The sequence below is a fragment of the Phascolarctos cinereus genome, unplaced genomic scaffold (assembly GCF_003287225.1).
Source record: "Phascolarctos cinereus isolate Bilbo 61053 unplaced genomic scaffold, phaCin_HiC Scaffold_4;HRSCAF=312, whole genome shotgun sequence".
Classification (NCBI taxonomy): domain Eukaryota; kingdom Metazoa; phylum Chordata; class Mammalia; order Diprotodontia; family Phascolarctidae; genus Phascolarctos; species Phascolarctos cinereus.
This window is the reverse complement of record NW_027555847.1, coordinates 618,921,124-618,939,887: the sequence shown is the minus strand read 5'-3', so window position 1 is coordinate 618,939,887 and position 18,764 is coordinate 618,921,124. Positions and strand designations below refer to the sequence as shown.

Here is an 18,764-nt window from a genome sequence, read left to right as displayed (position 1 = left end):
GGAAGTGAATGTTGAAAACTAAAAATAAACTAATTAATTAATTTAAAAAAAGAATTGGCTGAAAAAATAAAAAGTAATAACCATGTCTTTGGAGATGTGACAGGAATTACTTTTCACTGGGGACAGAGGTGTCATACTAACTTTTTTTTTTTAAGCAATTGGGGTTAAGTTTGCTCAGAGTCACACAGCTAGTAAGTGTCAAGTGTTTGGTGTGAGGCTGGATTTGAACTCAGATCCTCCTGACTTCAGGGCTGGTGCTCTATCCACTGCGCCACCTAGCTGCCCCTATACTAAATTTTTTAAGGAATTTAAAATGTGGGGCAAGATGGATAAACTGCATAAAGTATGAGATTCAAGCATACTACCTGAGATTGGCAGGTCAAAATATTACCTTTATTTCCCTTTGGCCTAGTGCAGTCTCTTTGGGACTCCAGTTGTGTTTTTGTTTTGTTTTGTTTTGTTTTGTTTTTGCTGGGAAGAAGGAAGAAATTTCCCAGTTTTGCCTCCTGATGTTATAATTTGGGAAAGAAGAAACCCAAGTATTTTTAGTAATAGATTAGTTGAAACATGTTAAACAGATTTCTACTAAGTAGCAGTACAGAGAAATGGAAGGACTATCTAGGAGAAGCAGAGCTGCAAGATTGGGAACAGCACACAAAGAAATACCTGTTAAGGTGTTTCCTCCCTTGTATGGTAGATTCCGGACAGCATCAATCACTGCATCCTTGGTGCTGAAGGTATTCAGATGCCATTCGATCCGAGGGTCACCACTGTATTGTGCAAGGCCTAACAAAGACACAGGAAGATGCCCATGGCAACAGTTGAACTTGTCACTAAGCTGTGGTTATTAGATTTCTCTAAACAAATGTTTCCTGGAATTCATTTCTTTGAAGAACTAACTGGATGTGTTTTTCATAGAAAAGAATCCCATCAAACTATATAACCAGTCCATACCCATCTGCTAAGAAAATTCATATTTTCTGGCCAAAGTGGGAAACCAATTCATAACTGATGATATGATTTACTTAATTTGTACACAGACAAAATGACTAGAATTTGCATTTTCACTTCCCAAAGGAATAACTTCATTCAATGACTCTTTAAAGAAGTTAAATCATGAGTTACAAGATGAAATTAATACATTGTTCAAAGGTTTCCGGCATCTTTGTTGGCCAGCCTTAATTTGGCAAAACTTCTCTTGGACTGAAATTGTGTCCAATTTTCTTAATTCCACATTTGGGAGGATTTGATTTCTCACAGGCCTTCCATCCCTAACCCCAAATGATGAAGGATTGATTATTCAACTAACTATAATTTTATAATTGTAAAAGAATAAGTTCATTAATTTTTATTACACAGTATAATTTTAAGCTTTTAAAAAATAGAGGACTGCATTTTGAATGCTTGATGATTATAATTCTATATTTAAAAAATGAAGTTAGTAATGTTATTTATTCTAAAAAAAAATTAGAGGGGGGAGAGGAAGGTCAGAATATGTGATTTCATTGGTATAGAGGAAGCTTCCTCTCCCAAAGTAGATCTGCAACTCTTTAATCTACAGTCTTAAAAGCTAGTTGGGGCTCTGAGAAATTAAGTGCCTTGCCTAGAGCCACAGAGCCAGAGAGATGGTACTTGAAATCCAGGTCTTCCTGACTCCTAGGCCAGTGGCCTAGGACATACCACCTATGGATTCTAAATACAATGAAGCAAATTTTGCCTCCATCAATGTCCTTGAGATTCGGAAGTGATACTAGATTTCTCAAAGACCATAGCAGGCAGGGAAGATAGAAAGATTGCCTTTGCAAAGACTGGTCTAGCTAAATCTGGAGAAGTTCATCCCCAACCTGGTCTCAGAGTGATTATTTTTCTACCACGGGAGCCTCCAAGGACCACCTAATAAAGCTTAAAGAGGTTGCAATCTATCTCAATGGAGAGAGCATCTGTACCAGTGAAATCATAGATCCCTGAAGTATTGACATGGGCAAGCCTAAGTAAGACTCCATGTTTACCCTTTCATCTTGTAAATGCTTATGATTTAACTTTCTTTAAAGAGTCATTGAATGAAAAAGACCAAGAAGCCTCTATCATTAGTTGTGGTATAGTAAAAGTGCCATATTAGGCAACCAGTTAACAACCACCCGTTCAAAAGTGGCAGCATATATTACAAGCTACTGTAAAAAGGGGTCTTCACTATATCTGTAATGCCTAAATATTGAAGAGTTTTACATTGAATTTATTGTCACTGATACCAGTAAAACCATAAACATTACCTATCCGAGTTTTATTTTCTCCCACGTCGAAGGCCGTCACCAAATTTTCCAAGAAAAGGCGAACCAGTCTGAAGTTGAATCTCCCAATGCTCCATGAGCCATCTACCAGGATCACAATATCAGCAGTGGCTGGTGTTTTGCATACAAATTTGTCTTCTGTAAATAAAAGTACGGGGAATAAAGTGCGATCTATTAGTTGAGGGGAAATACACACCAGTGACTATTTTAATTTCCTTCAGGTTCACTTTCCACAGCTTAGAACTAAGAGTCCAGTCCGAATCTCCTTAAAGGAACGTTGCCAGATTTTTTATGACCATTCTCTTGAACTCATTTTTGTTGTTGTTTGTTAAGTCATTTGTCAATCATGTTCAACTCTCCATGACCCCATTTGGGTTTCTTGGCAGAAATCCTGGAGTAGTTTGCCATTTCCTTCTCTAGCTCATTTTACAAAAGCCAAAAATGAGGCAAATAGGGTTAAGTGACTTGCCCAGGGTCATATAGCTAGTAAGTGTCTGAGGCCAGAATAGAACTCAGGAAGAGGAGTCTTCTTGACTCAGCCTCAGGACCCTATGCACTGTGCCACCTAGTTGCCCTAAATTCATTTTGCTAAGAGAAAATCACAAAAATGATTAGAGAATAAAGCCAGGAGTCTGGAAATACTTTAGAAAAATACTGGCAGCTTCAAACCACCCTGGCAACTTACACCTTGCTTTCAACTATTCTAGAACATGGTGTCTGTCTTCTGTGATACAATTTTGGGCTTTGTCCTGCAGACTCTGTCCAGGAAAAGATCTAGGTAATGTCTAGGGGTGGGGTAAAGGCAAATTAAGATCAGAAGATTTCCAGTAAGCAGTCTGAATTCTTGCATTCAGAGTTTGTGTTGGAGGGAAGAAACACCAGGAGGGAAATGTGGATTTCATGAATTCAAGGAAAGAATAGATGCAAGTGTTTGGTGAAAGAACAGGTCCAAGTGTTTGGTTTTGAAGAGACTGAAACAAAAATAGTAAAAAAAGGGCTGAGGGTGGAATCTAGACTATACTGAAAATGGATGGAGTTTATAGCAGTACCATGAGATATATAACCATTTCCAAACTCAAATCCACTTGATTGGCTTGTCTATATAATAATAAAATTCTGATGCTAGAATGATTTAAATATTCAAATAGATGAGCAGTCAAATAGATTCATCTCTATATCAAGCAGACAGCATTTTGCCAAAGGAATTTCAGCATTTTTCAGATCAGCTCTATATATACTTGGTACATCAGGATCCTTCTTTCTGGTTTCTCTATACAAATTAAGCACCTCGATCCATAGCACAAAAACTAAGTTTGTTGTTTCTCCTTTGTTTTTGAAGACGACCAATGATATCATGGGCAATGTCTTGACTTCCATATGAATTAGATTTAAGTGAGGCAGATTTGCACAAAGTCATCAGCCTCAATCTTTTCTAGAGTCATTGAAGTCCAGCGGCAAGACTAGCAATGGCTAGACGCAGTGGATGACCTCGGCATCTTGGACATCTGACCAAGCTCTAAGCGCTCGACAGCACCCGCTGCAGTTGCCTTCATGGCCATTGGAACAAATTGTTCTCATCCACCCATTTGACACCCCCCTAACTCACTGATGGGTTTGGCTAGACAAATTAGAACCAGCCGGAAGAAGGGATTCAAGGGAGAGCCAGAAGTATCCCAAATCTAGTCAGTCACAATGAAGATAAGTTGTTGGCTGACAAAAAGCCTCTATCTGAAGCTTCCTTATAGAAAACTGGAACCTGCCTGCAATGCCTAAGATGTCCTACTGGGACCCAGAAATCGAACCCAACTATAGATCAAATTCTAGCATTCCTTTTGTCCCCCCAAATACTGCAGGCATCAGCACAGACACAATCCCATTTTATTACTCAAGGAACATTTTTCCCAATGGAAGACTGTAAGAAGTCATCAAATGAAAGTCAGCTTGATTTTCTGATGTAGCCTACATTGGGCAGTGTAGTGTGAGTAATTAAATGAGATGACTCTTCAAGAGCCCAAATTCTCCTCATTTTATTTCACTTTGGGGATAAAATAGCTTTTATCATTTCTCAAAAAGCTATGGATAGCTTTCAGGTTATTCATTTTCCACGTCCAACCAGAACTCAAGCTTCCACTCCTACGAACTTGTGACCCAGAAGCAGCTAAGTGGCACAGTGGATAAGAGTACTGGGCCTTGAATCAAGAAGACCCAAACTCAAATCTGGCCTCAGACATTTATAGCTGTGTGACTATGGACAAGACATTTACCTGCTCCTGGCCTCGATTTGCTCATCTGTAAAATGGGCATAATAATACTTAATTAGTAACTACCCCACAGAGTTGTCACGAGGCTCAAATGAGATAAAGATGTCAAATGCTCTTCAAACTTTAAAGTGCTATATGAAGTCAGTTGTTACTAGTAGTATTTCCTGAAAATGCAGTTCTGTTTTTCATAGTACTTATATGGTTTGCCTCGACAACAACAGTCTGGTCTGTCCTACTGGCAGGTAAATTTCCAGACCCAGGTAATATTTCTAAGTTGTTGCATTTGTCCTTTGTTCTCAAAGAGTACCATGACATCAGGGAGTTGGCAACATGACTTGCAATTGACTTTGATTTGAGTGAGAAAGGGTCACCAGCCTTACCTTCTCCTCCAGAGCCATCTGGGTCCAGTGGTAAGATATAGATCAGGACAACTGGAGATGGCCCCACAATCTTTCCAAGTACTATGTATACATACATGGACAAGGCTCTTCCTAATGACAGGTGACTAGATCTAGGCCTCATTACTTTAAAAACTTTAGGCCATATCAGATTGACCAACATGACAAAAAAAAAAATGATAAATGTTGGAGAAGATGTGGGAAAATTGGAACACTAATGTATTGTTGGTGGAATTGTGAAATGATCCAACCATTTTGGAGAGCGATTCGGAACTATGTCCAAAAGGCTATAAAAATGTGGATACTCTTTGACCCAGCAATAGCATTTCTAGGGCTGTATCCCAAAGTGATCCCACAAATGGGAAAAGTACCCACATGTACAAAAATATTTATAGCAGCTCTTTCTGTGGTGGCAAAGAATTGGAAATTGAGAAGATGCCCATCAACTGGGGAATGGCTGAACAAGTTGTGGTATATGAATGTAATGAAATACTATTGTGCTATAAGAAATGATGAGCAGGCAGACTTCAGAAAAACCTGGAAAGATTTGTTTGGACTGATGCTGAGTGAAGTCAGCAGAACCAGGAAAACACTGCACACAGTAACAGCCACACTGTGTGATGACTGACCTTGATAGACTTAACTCTTCTCAGCAATGCAAGGATCTGAGACATCTCCAAAAGTCTCATGATAGAAAAAACTATGGAGTTTGAATGCAGATCGAAGCATACTATTTGCTCTTTTTTTTTTCTTCTGTTTTATTTTGTTTCCTCTTTTTTATGGTTTCTCCTATTGGTTCTAATTATTCCTTACACTATGACTAATGTGAAAATATATTAAATAGGAATGCATATGTAGAGTCTGTAACAGATTGCATGCCATCTTGTGGAAGGAGGGGGGAGAATAGGGGAGAAAAATTTAAAACTCAAAAGCTTATGAAGTGATTGTTGAAAGCTAAAAATAAATTAATTAATAAAATGGAAAAAAAAATAAAAGCTAAAAACTTTAGGCCAGTAATTGATATTTGGATTCAACTTGCACCCAAGGGTCTTGTGCTTAAGGACAAATGTCAGAAGTTTATATGGGAGAAGAATATGGGCCAGTATTAAAAATAGCCCCATTTGAGGTGTGACCATCACTACTGAAGGTCTTTTGGCAAAGCTTAGATAACTAGTTGGGGCAGCTAGATGGCACAGTGGATACAGCACTGGGGCTTAGAATCGAGAAAACTCGTATTCCTGAGTTCAAATCTGGCCTCAGACACTTAGTATGTGACTCTGGGCAAGTCACTTAACCCTGTCTGCCTCAGTTTCTTCATCTGTAAAATGAGCTGGAGAAGGAAATGGCAAACCACTCCAGTATCTTTGCCAAGAAAACACCAAATGGGGTCACAAAGAGTCAGACACAACTGAGTACAACAAAGATCATTACTTGACAGGTACAACATAGAAGAGATTATTTTTCTGGTATGGATTAGACTAGATGCCCACCAAAGCCTTCCAACTCTGAAATACCTTATCCAGTATTCTTTCCACTACACTTTAAACTACAGTATGTCTATATATTTTTATGATGCTGGGAACTCTAGGAGAAATAATTACCAAAACAGTGGCAACTACTCTGAAACATATCCTCAGAGAGTTGCCTTGGAGGCTGGAAAGTTAAGTGACTTGCCCAGAATCTCACAGTCAGTATATGTCAGGGGCAGAAGAGATAATGAACTCAGGTTGGGACTCAAAACTGGGTCTTTCTTGACTCTAAGTCTGGCTCTCTATCCAGTACAACATGATTCCTCTCATCTATTTACTTAACAGCATTCAAACTTAAGAAATCACTCTTGCTAATGTAAAATACTACTACTACTACTACTACTACTACTACTACTACTACTACTACTACTACTACTACTACTACTAGTAATAATAGTTATACAGTATTTACAAAGTGATTTACAAGTATTGTCTCATTTGATCCTCGCAACAATCCTAGGAGATAAGGAGTTATTATCCCCATTTTACAGATGAGGAAACTGAGTCACTGAAAGGTTAAGTGACTGCCCAGCATCACACAGTTAGCAAATGTCTGAAGCTAGATTTGAACTCAGGTCTTCCTGACTCCAAGTCCAGCATTATCCACCTGGATTCCTTAAGAAAAAACCAAAAAAATCCCTTCTATGGAACAGTTTTGACTATAGCATTACCATTTTTAAATAAAGGGAAGCAATAGTTGCTCTTTTCCAAGAAAGACTTTTTGAACTACCAAACAAGTTACAGGCCCACTTTGATACATAAAAAAATAAATCCCACTTCCTCATTAGATGTAATCTTTCTTGCTATCCAGACACCCAATCAGCTTAAAGTATCTGAAGACATCTAGTAATCAGACTTGGCTATACTAGACTTGCTTGTGTTCACTGATATTTACTATGACTTGAAATTGGAACTGAATGAAAAACAATCATTTACTGACTATGATCAAACTCCACTTTTCCAGAAAACCTCATGATGGCATTGACACAAATGTTGTTAAGCTTTCTTTATCAGTCCGATCTTTTCTTTTTTTCCTATGAAACTAAGAAAAGGGCTAAATAGGCAAGGATTTAATTCAATAACTCAGACATTTGAAGGAATTATCACAGAATATTATTTTACTTAAACTGCCTCTAGGTGAATTAAACTCAGTTTTCTATATGTTATTTTTTTTCAAATTCTAAACTCATGGTAGACACATCTGAAACTTGCCCTTGTAAAGCATTTCAATAGAAATGTCACATTGCTACTACTGAGAGGACCTTGGGTAATCCCATAAAACAGGTAGAGATGGAAAGATGAAGGATGGGGTCGTTAGAGAATAGAAAAGGACTATTTTGTCATTTATGGAATAACATCAGCTTGGACAGATCTATTTGTTCTATTCATCTAGCAGATGAGTTTATCTCAATCACTGCGGAGTTTTACAAAATTAAAGAACTTAACACTGGGATGGTCCTTAGAGATTCTCTAATCCAACTTCTTACCCAGAGATCCTCTAAGAGATCCCAGACAGATGGTCATCCAACTTCTATTTGAGAGATGCAACTCTTGGATGGCAAGTATTGTAAAAGAATGTACATGTAAACAGCTGGATCTGATCAAACAGTAACTTGGAGTGCATGACTGCACAAGGCAGACTATTCCAGTTTGAACAATTCTGATCATTAGGAAGTTCTTCCTGATATTAAGCCAAAAGTAGCTTTGAAATAACTTCCACCCAAAAATCGTAGTTCTGCCTTTTGGAACAGCATAAAAATAAGTCTATTATCTCAACTACATGACAGGCTTTCAAGTATTTGGAGGGAACTGTCATATCTCTCTTTAATTTTGAGGCTAAAATGTCCCCAATTGCTTCAATTCTTCCTCATACAGCATGGTTTCCAGATTCGTCACCATCGTGTTTGCCCCAGACCCTGACCCCTGGATGCATTCTAGTTTCTCAGGATTTCTCTTAAAATGTGGCACCCAAATAAAACAACAAATGCAAACACAAAATTGCAGCCCACTGGCCAAATGTCTGTTTTTGTGCAGCCCATGAGCTTACATTCTTAACTTGCAGGGTATAAAAAAAAACAAAAGGCAGGCCAGATTTGACCCACAGGCCATAGCTTGCCAAACCCTGTAATAGTCCATGTGTAGCCTGATCCACACAAAGTGCAGATCACAAATACCAAGTCTGTTTTGTTAAATAAATATATAAATCAGAAAATGAAATATCTTTCTTTTTCATTGCATAACAAACTCACTATACTGGGAGTCATAAGACCTGGGTGCCAATGCTGGTTCTTCTGCACCCTAAATATGTTGTCCATAGTATAGTGACTCTAGCTGTCTGAACCTCAATTTCCTTATCTGTTAAAAAATCACATAACAGACCTCCCTATCTCTGACAGTTGTCACAGGGAGCACAGAAGACAATGTAAAGAAGCTATAAACACTCATGCAAATGTAAAATTGTGCTTATAGGATTAGACTTGGCCTAGAAGATGTCTAATGGATTGCAGAGTTAGCTGCACATTTTCACATGGGATGAGAGGCCAGAAATGATTCCAATTTTGTGGCCTGGCATCAGCTGGCCTGATGGGTACCCACAGTTCAACCCAACACAGGAAGCTATTCACTCACTAAATGACGATTTTTTTTTCCAGTGTACTTGCTATGCAGCCAGACTCCCAGGGAGTTTGTCTCAGAGGCTGCACAGAATCAGAGTCACCCCTGTCAGTTTCTAGGGATTGAGCTTAGTTCATCCTTGTCATAATCCCCTCGAAGCCGGCAGCTGGTTCTCTTCCATTCTGTCCATAAATAATATTCCAGAGCCTCTAGCTAGCAGAGGTCAAGCTCTGAACCGGCTGTGGAGAGGGCCCAACTGAATGCCTAAAAGCTAGGTGTCAGTCAGTCAACAGACATCATCAAGCACTTTCTACATATTGAACACTGTGCTAAGTCCTAGGGATACAATGAAAGGCAAAAACAGTCCCTGCCCCCAATGAGTAGACATCCTAATAGGGGAGGCAACATCAACTAACTGGGAATATTCAAGATATAACTGTAGATATACATACATATGTATGTATATATTATAAATAAAAAATAATCTTAGTGGAAAGGCACTGACAGCAGAGGCAAGCAAGAAAGTCCTCCTGCAGAAGGTGGGATAGAAGGAAGGAAGGAAGGAAGGAAGGAAGGAAGGAAGGAAGGAAGGAAGGAAGGAAGGAAGGAAGGAAGGAAGGAAGGAAGGAAGGAAGGAAGGAAGGAAGGAAGGGGTAAAGATGAGGGGGCAGAGAATTCCAAGGACAAGGGACAGCCTGTACAAAGGCATGGAATTAGGACAAGGATTGCCATGTGTGAGGAATAGCATGTAGGACAGCGTAGCTGGATCCTAAACTATTTGAAGGGGAGTAAAGTATAAGAAGACTGAAAATGTAGGAAAGCTTTGAATGTCAAACAGAGGGTTGGCAATTATTGCAACCCCCAGTGATTCAAATGGGTGGGTCAAGATTCCTAGGCATCCTTAAATACATCTTCAAAGGTGGAGCCTGAGGAAGAAGTGGGTAGCAGGTCACTCCATTACCATGGACAGTTCTTCTAAACAAGTAAGCATCTTATAACTACATCAAACAAACAAAGAAAAAAAAATCCCCCCTCAATCGCCTCATATCCCTAATCTCCTGTACACTACAGAAATTAAATAAATATGAAGCCATACAGAGGTTCTTAGCTTTTTTTGTATCATGGACTCCTTGGTGAGTCTGATGAAGCCTATGGACTCCTTTTCAAAATAATGTTTTTAAATACATAAACTACATAGGATTTATAAATCAAAACAATTACATTTAAATGCAGTTATCAAAATATTAAAAAAAAAACAAGTCCACAAACACTCAGTTAAGAACTCCTTAAACCAAAGATTTGATTTCCAGAGAAAACACACTTTTTCATCACTTCCTTCAGGCACTAATGGATGAATTAGAATGATGATAGAGAAAGGAAAAAAAGACCCATTAGTTGAATTTCTATTTCACAATAGTCCAAGAGGGTTGTAATGGGGACCATCATTAACATGGTTACTGTGGAGATAGCAAAGGGAGGCCACCTAGGAGATATTATTGAGCTGAGCCATTTTTCAGTCTTGTCCAACTCTTCGTGACCCCGTTGGGGTTTTCTTGGCAAGGATATTGAAGTGGTTTGCCATTTTCTTCTCCAGATCATTTTACAGATGAGGAACTGAGACAAACTAGGTTAAGTGACTTGCCTAGGATCACATAGCTAGTAAGGGTTTGAGACCAGATTTGAACTCAGGAAGAGGAGTCTTCTTGACTCCAGGCCCATATCCCCTAGCTGCCCTAGGCAATATTACACAGGTGAAATAGTCACGGCATGGAAACTGATTGGATATGAGAGATGAAAGAGAGGAAAGAGTCAAAGATAACACTAAGGTTAAGAACCTGAGATAGTGACTGAATGACAGAAATTCAGGCAAAAATAGTGAGATCAAAAGAAGAAAGTTTAGGGGAAAAGATAATGATGTCAGTTTTAGACATGTCAAGTTTGAGGTGCTGGTAAGACATCCAGTAAAGATGACCTGAAGGCAGTTGGGGGTAGGTCTGGAACTGAGAAAAGGTGTCAGGACTGGAAATACATGTTTAGGAGTCATATGCATAGAAATGGGTAGCTGAAGCTTGTGGGGATGAACAAGGTTGGCAAATAAAAGAATGTAAAGACAGAAAAGAGCTAAGGACAGAACTTGGAGAACACCTACAGCAAGTAAGGAGAGAGAGAGGAAGTGATTATACTGATAAAAGGAGTATTAGAGAATCCTTTAAATCTAGGGTAGAGAGAGTATCTGGGAGGAAGGACTGGTCAACAGTGCCAAACACTTCACAAAAGTAAAAGAAAATGAAGACTAAAAGAAGAAGGCCATTAGATTTGCCCACTTGGATCATCATTGTTTTCAGAACTGTAGCAAGAATGAAGACATGATTGCAAAGGACTGAGGAAGCAGTGGGTAATGAGGAAGTAAAGGCATTGAGGGGAGATGGATTTTTTCAACCACAGCAAGAAAAGAACTCCATCTACCAAAGTGCAATCTCCTTATTGGAGGGAGATATTGTTCAGTCATGTCTGACTCTTTGTGACTCCCTTTGTGGTTATATCTGACTTTTCTTGGCAAAGATACTTGAATGATTTGCCATTTCCTTCTCCAGCTCGTTTTACAGATGAGGAAACTGAGGCAAACAAGGATAAGTGACTTGCCCAGGATCATACAGCTTGTAAGTGTCTGAAGCCAATTTTGAATTCAGGAAGATGAGTCTTCCCGATTCTGAACCCGGTGCTCCGTCCACTTTGTCACCCCATTGGAGGGAGTACTCATACCAAAAGAATAATGGAGCTTGTAATCTTACCACTAATAGTGTGCCCATTTTAGAGTCACTTCAGTTCAGCTGTCTTATAATAAACGGCATTATACACCTTTTTATAAACTGACTGATGTTCCCCAAGCTACTGCTTTTTCTTTAATGGGACTCCAAGAATCAATCAGCCAACACGTATATATTAAGTACATACCATACGCCAGGCGCCGCGCTACCTGCTGAGGATACACGGTGGCCTACAAAAGTAAGCCGTTTCCCACCCTCAAAGAGCTTTTATGCTAGTACAGGGAGAGAATACATCCTGGGCAGCTGCGGTCAGGGTACGAGCTTGGGTCTAGGCTGTCAGGAAGATCTGGTAGGAAGCCACAGTGCTCTAGCTTGTCACACCCTTTCTAGAGCATGCCTCCCGCAGCAAGAGGTGATAGAAAATGTAGAAAGAGGGAAGGACGCATGACATATAAAACTGAGTGCGCTAATATACCGGCTACCATCCAGTGTCTCAGTGAAAAACTGGATGGGTTAAATGAAGCATAGGAATGAAATTATATTCACATATGGGCAGATAACAAACCACTACTCAAGTGATTATTATAACCAAATTCCCAGAGGATCAGCATTTATAATGAACTAGTCCTTGATAAAACCACAGAGCCAAATCATTGATAATAGTAAGTAGTCAGCTGGGGAAACCCAAGCCTCCTGCCCAGCCCACAAGAAAACCACACAATTAATCGTATGCAACATTGTTCCCCATCCACATGTCTCAGGCTCCCATGTGCTGCTGTCTTTGCATTCTTCCCCACGCTGCTGGAATTTTTTTACACCAACACCCCAGGGTCAGCAGCCACCACTGGCAAAGGAAGGGTGAGGGCAACTTAGAGTTGCACTGACAGGGCAGGCTGGTCAGGCCATGATCTGGTGGACCAGGGTCAGGGGGCTGCATTTGTGTGGATGCATTCGGTCCTTGGAAGTAAGCGTGAGAGAGAGACTGCTGGCATGTGGATTATCTGCCAGGATCCCATTCAACATTCATCTTCATCTGCACAAATATACCAGAGTGTGCTAGATACCTTTGCAAACTTCACAGCACACAAAGGCAATCAACCTTTGGGCTCATCGACTCACTCATGGCTGAGGGCAGGGAAGCAGGGAGATAGATGAAAAGCGAAAAAGATGAAAAACATCCACAGCAGCAGAACATTAACAAGAATGTATATGTGTCAGTGCACTTCCTCAGCCTCTCTCCAAATATTTGTTGAATCTGGCTTTGGGGTATTTGGATTGTCAATCACTCTTCCTGCACAACTGAATTCACAAAACAAACGAGGTCACCACCAACCAACACATGTTTCCAGAGATCTTATACATAATGTAGCCTGTTTAGAAAAAAAACCACTTAACACTATCTGTTCAAGTAAAAATAATGGGTGATAATTCCCTAGTCTGGGTTGGGAAGGAAAGTCTTGGTCCAATATCCAGTATTTTAATGGGTATAGGCAGAATGGAAAAGAAAGCTGGTTTTGGAGGCAAAAGATAGAGCTGTAAACCCCAGCTCTGCTACTCTGGCTATGTGTCTTTCAATGAATTATTTAAAATCTTTAAGCCTCATAGTTTCCTCATCTGTGAAATGAAGATAATAATATTTGTACCTCCTGCTTCACAGTCTTAGACAGGAAAGTCCTTTGTAAATGGTAATGTACTATTCAAATGCAATAGGATCTTAGATTCATTAGAAGGAAGCTTACAGGTCATCAATACAATCCTCCCCCCATTTTACAGATGAAGAAACTGAGGCTTATGGTGACACTATCACTAAGAATCTGAGACAGGATTTTGAACTCAAGTCTTTCTGATTCCAGGTCCAGTTCTCTGTCTATTGCACCACATTGCTTCTTAGTAATTTAGAAGCTTCATTTCTTGCTTATTCTGCCTGCTTTATAGGCTTATTGTATGGACGGTCATGATAATCATAATGGCTTCTATTTATGAGAGTGCTTTGACATTTATAAAGCATTTTACATACATGATCTCATTCGGGCTTCATAATAATACCGAGTTAGATAGTACACATATCATTATCACCATTTTACTAATGAGGAAATCAGAGCTCAGAGAAATCATCAAACTGATTTTGCTGAAGGACAAATTTGACCATGTTCCTCACCTACTCAATAGACTCCTAGGGCTCCCTATACTCTGCAGATCCAGTACAAACTCCTCTGCTTGGCATTTAAAGACCTTCACAATCTGAACTTAACCCATCTTTCCACACTGATTATATATTTCTACCTTTCACCCAGGGCAGCTGAGCGGTAAATAGTGTACTGGCCCTGGAGTTAGGAGGGCCTGAGTTCAAATCTGTCCTCAGATATTTACTGGCCCCTCATTTTATAACTGAGGGAACTTCAGACCCTAGAAGGTAAGTGATTTGCTCCAGGTTGCACAGAGAGTTAGTAAATAATACTTGGTATAGACCTTGCATTTACTTACTCCTGGATATATTACATTCCCCTCCCACAGTAGAGCAGAGTGTAAACTACTTTGAAGAACAGACGATTTCATTTCAATCTTTGCATTCCCAGCACACAGCACGGTATCTAGTATATAGAAGGCACTTAATAAATGTTTGTGGAATTATTGAACCAAAAGGTTCACCTGATCTAACATCCATCCCATTTGAGTGCCCACCTTCCACCCATTACTCTTTCAGTCTTGATGTCTGCTTTGAAGTAACAAACTCAAGGCATTAATCACAAGGAGATGTGAGCACATTTGCTTAATTTTAAAATTGACAATGCTCTTTTCTACCATTCTCCAATATTAAAAAGTAGAGGGTTCCCCCCCCAAAAAAAGTTTAATTTGTATGGGAAAAGGGACATTTCCCATTTTTTATTATTAAATACTAACCTGTACTAAGCTATTTGAACTAAAACCTGGGCACCTGGTTTTTGAAAAGCCTAAAGTAAAGAATTCCCAACAATGAGCCACAGTTATATCTCACTTAGTGTATCAGTCCCTTATCCTTAGCTTATTGTAGGTTTTTGTCATTGTAGGTGCTTACAGTTATTTGGATAATGGAGCTCCATTTTCCCTGTTTGCAAAGTTCTCAGCAACAAAGAAGCCCTGAATCCAGGTTAACTCCTAAGGCTGAGGCATCTGGCACAATGACACCACCTGCCTGCCCGCTGGGTGTTGAGGCTAGAAATACAATAGAAGTTTCTTTGGGGGAAGGACATGGATGAAACATAAAGAAGCACTGTATAGGCATGCCTAAATGATCCCACTATGGATTCATTATCCTAAATCAGATGAAAAGTCTTTGCAATAATCTGCAGCACTCTTTAGGAAGTCTTAGACTGAAATAATAACAATTGGCCTCAGACATTTACTAGCTGTGTGAGGCTGGGCAAATCATTCAACCCTCTTTGCCTCAGTTGCCTCATCTGTAAAATGAGCGAGAGAAGGAAATGGCAAACCATTCCAGTATCTCTGTCAAGAAAACCCCAAATGGGGTCAGGAAGAGTTGCACACGACTGAAATGACTAAACAATAATAACATTGAAGAACAACTTCAAGTGCTAAGAAAGAAAAAAAAACCAACCACCAAGGATTTTTTCACTTAATTCTGTCAAAACTAAGATTTATGTCTGCTTGTTCAGTACCAGGATGGAATAGATATAACTGGGGAGAAATTACAAGCTGTAAAGGTCAATGAACTCTGGCTAGCAGTCCATTAACCTAATATTAGTTTTAAGTTCACAGGATCACAGATTTGGAGCTAAAAGGGACCTCAGCAGTGAAGGTCTGCTAAAACATCACACAAGGCCTTTCCTGATACCCACAGTTGCTAGCATCTCCCACACAAAGAACTACCTGACACTTAACTTTTTAATAAACTTATGGGTTGTAACACAATGTAAGCTCCTCAAGGGTAAGGACAGCTTCAGTTTTGAAAGTAGATCGGTGCCTGGCACGTGGTAGGTACTTAAAAAATATCTGTTTTTTGATTAGGTTAAAATGAGGAAACTGAAGACAGTTTAGATGGCTTGCTGAATTCAAAACCAGTTAGTAAGCAGAAGGTTTTGAACCCAGTACCACTGATTCCAAAACCAACACTCTTTATACCATTCCACAATGCTGCATGACATAATAGATAAAATGCTGTTTTACAGATAGGAGGACCTGGATTCAAATTTTGACTCTTAATAGCTGCATGTCCCCAGGCAAGTCACTTATCCTCAACATACCTCAGGCTACTCCCAAGGACTTATCTAAGTCTTAAACAGAGTTCTCTCTACTGACAGGTATGAGAGAGGCTTCACCACACAAGAGTTAACATGAACTCCTCCCATCCTTGTTGTGGTCCTTTGGCACAACACCAAGCAGATGACTGAGATCTGTAATGGGAATTTTATCTCTTTGCCCTCAGAGCACAATTACAATTTTCTGCTCAGGTGGGTAGATAACACATAGCTGGTGCTCAATAAATATTTGCTAAATGTATGTGTATATATGCTTGTATATGTACATACACATCCATATAGAGAGAGCTAAATACATATAAATACATACACATCACTATGTGTATATATATTATATATGTATATATGCATGCACACATAGCTGGTGCCCAATAAATATTTGCTACATGTATGTGTATATATGCTTGTATATGTACATACACATCCATATAGAGAGAGCTAAATACATATAAATATATACACATCATTATGTGTATATATATTATATATGTATATATGCATGCACACTAGTTGGCGCTCAATAAATATTTGCTAAATGTATGTGTATATATGCAAGTATATGTACATACACACACACACATAGATATAGAGAGAGCTAAATATATATAAATATACATACATCATTATGTATACATATAGTATATATGTATATATGCATACACATGTGTATATGCATCTATGTACATGCATACACATACACATAGAGAGCTAAAATATATAAACATATATGTCACTATATAAACATACAGCTGTATATACATATATGTGTATATATGTGCCTGTGTATGTATATGCACATATACATAGAGCTAAACATATATACATTACTATATATACATATGGCTATATACACACATATATACACACATATACATATACAAACATGCACACCCCAGCCTTTTTTAGGTTCCTGAAATCATATAAATTACGCACATGAAATCATATAAATCATATAAATTACAATATTCTGAAACCTTAGAAGACACAAAAATCCACCTTCCCTCCCCTGGGAAACATACAAACTCATTCAACAAAAACTTTAACCTTTGGCAAGTTTCACTAATCCCTCCCCCAATCTTTCAGCCTAGCATCTCAGCAATCATTTCCTTGATTCTATCGTAGCCAAAGTCCTTATGACCTCTAACATTTTCTCTTAGGGAATAAGGCAGAAGCAAAATGAAAAGTTCCACAATTTAAAATTGTTTGGAGAGGAATTTCCGTGAACGATGTGATGTTGGGGGTGGGGAGGAAGAAAGGGAACGCTGGCAATCAAGGGTGCCTGAAGCTCACTCTGAGACCCCTTAATGTCAGATTTCATTCTAAGAATCACCATTTGTCCTTATGCTCCGGTGACCCACGAAAGTAGCCAGAGCTTCACGGCTTCAGCCAAGTGAAATGCAGGACTGAGCAAACAAACAACCAGAAGGAAACAGAACCAGCACAACACAGGGCCAGTGTGCCTCCAAGCACCGCAAACTTAGAATGTGGGCCAGGTGTGCTGCACACTTGGTCCACGCACTGTGAATGCCTGCCGAGACAATCAGGATTACTAGCAATGACTCCTCCGTGCCATTCCAGAGAAGTGGATTATTGCTTTTGTGAAATTAGGAGTAACTTAGGGTCTCATTCTGAAAATAGGCTGTTTGCCATAGCCCTCCCCCTCCCCCATCTTGATTAGCAAGAGCCTTCTGTGGCCCCCTTCATCTAGGCAGACTCTAGCAGTGTGCTGGAGCTAGTTGAACTGCATCATGATTAAATTTTTAATTAAATTAAATTTTCAACACCCACACCTCAGAAGTCCGCAAATGGTACAAATCAGGCCTTGATTTACTGTTTTGGTGATCATTTCTATCTTAAAAAAGTGATGGAGAAAATATTAATAATGCAAATTAAACTTAAAAATATGTGCTGTGTATATTTTTTCTTCCCCAGAGAATCAGTTGTGAAACATTTGCCAGCACATAAACCAACCATGTTTCATTTCCTTCCTAGGCCAGCTTCCCATCAGCCACCTTGCCCATATGCATATCCTCTATCGTGGGGACATTTAAAAGTATAATATGAATTCCATATGAAAGCAACCTTGCAATTTTTAAAGTGTTCTTGTCCAAATTTTAAAGTAAAAAGTATTTTAGATATTTGGCATACTGCCAACAATCCCAGAGGACAGAAAACATATCTTCCTTTTATTTCATTATATGAAATTCCTTCAGTTCTATCCATGAGAGTTTCTTGGCAAAGACACGGGAGTCATTTGCCATTTCCTTTGCCAGATCATTTTACAAATGAAGAAATGGAGACAGAGTTAAGTGACCTACCCAGGGTCATACAGCTAGTATGAGGTCACATTTGAACTTGGAACTCTCTGACTCCAGGTCTGGCACTCTATCCATTGTGCCACCTAACTGCCCTCATTTTACAGCTGAGGAAACGGAGGCTCAAGGAAAACCCCAAAAGGGGTCATAAAGAGTCAGATATGACTGAAAAAATGACTGAACAAAAAAAAAATGAGGGCAATGATAGCCCCCACCTCCAAGGGGTGTTATAAGTATCAAATGAGTTAAACATGTAACGTATTTTGAGAACCTTAAAGCACTATATAAATGTGAGCTCTCAGAATTATCCTTGACTTCCCATCTATCCTTAACCTG

General features: G+C 39.2%; 1 protein-coding gene across 2 annotated transcripts in view; it reads right to left on the bottom strand.

Moving 5' to 3' along the window:
• COL14A1 (collagen type XIV alpha 1 chain) overlaps positions 1-18,764 on the bottom strand; it is a 246,208-nt gene that overhangs the window by 176,816 nt on the left and 50,628 nt on the right. For both annotated transcript variants that reach the window (XM_020964970.2, XM_020964971.2), the window contains 2 exons: positions 2,271-2,426; positions 667-786 (listed from right to left, as the gene is read on the bottom strand). In XM_020964970.2, coding sequence (XP_020820629.1) covers positions 667-786; positions 2,271-2,426 — 276 coding nt within the window. The remainder of the gene's footprint in view (positions 1-666; positions 787-2,270; positions 2,427-18,764) is intronic.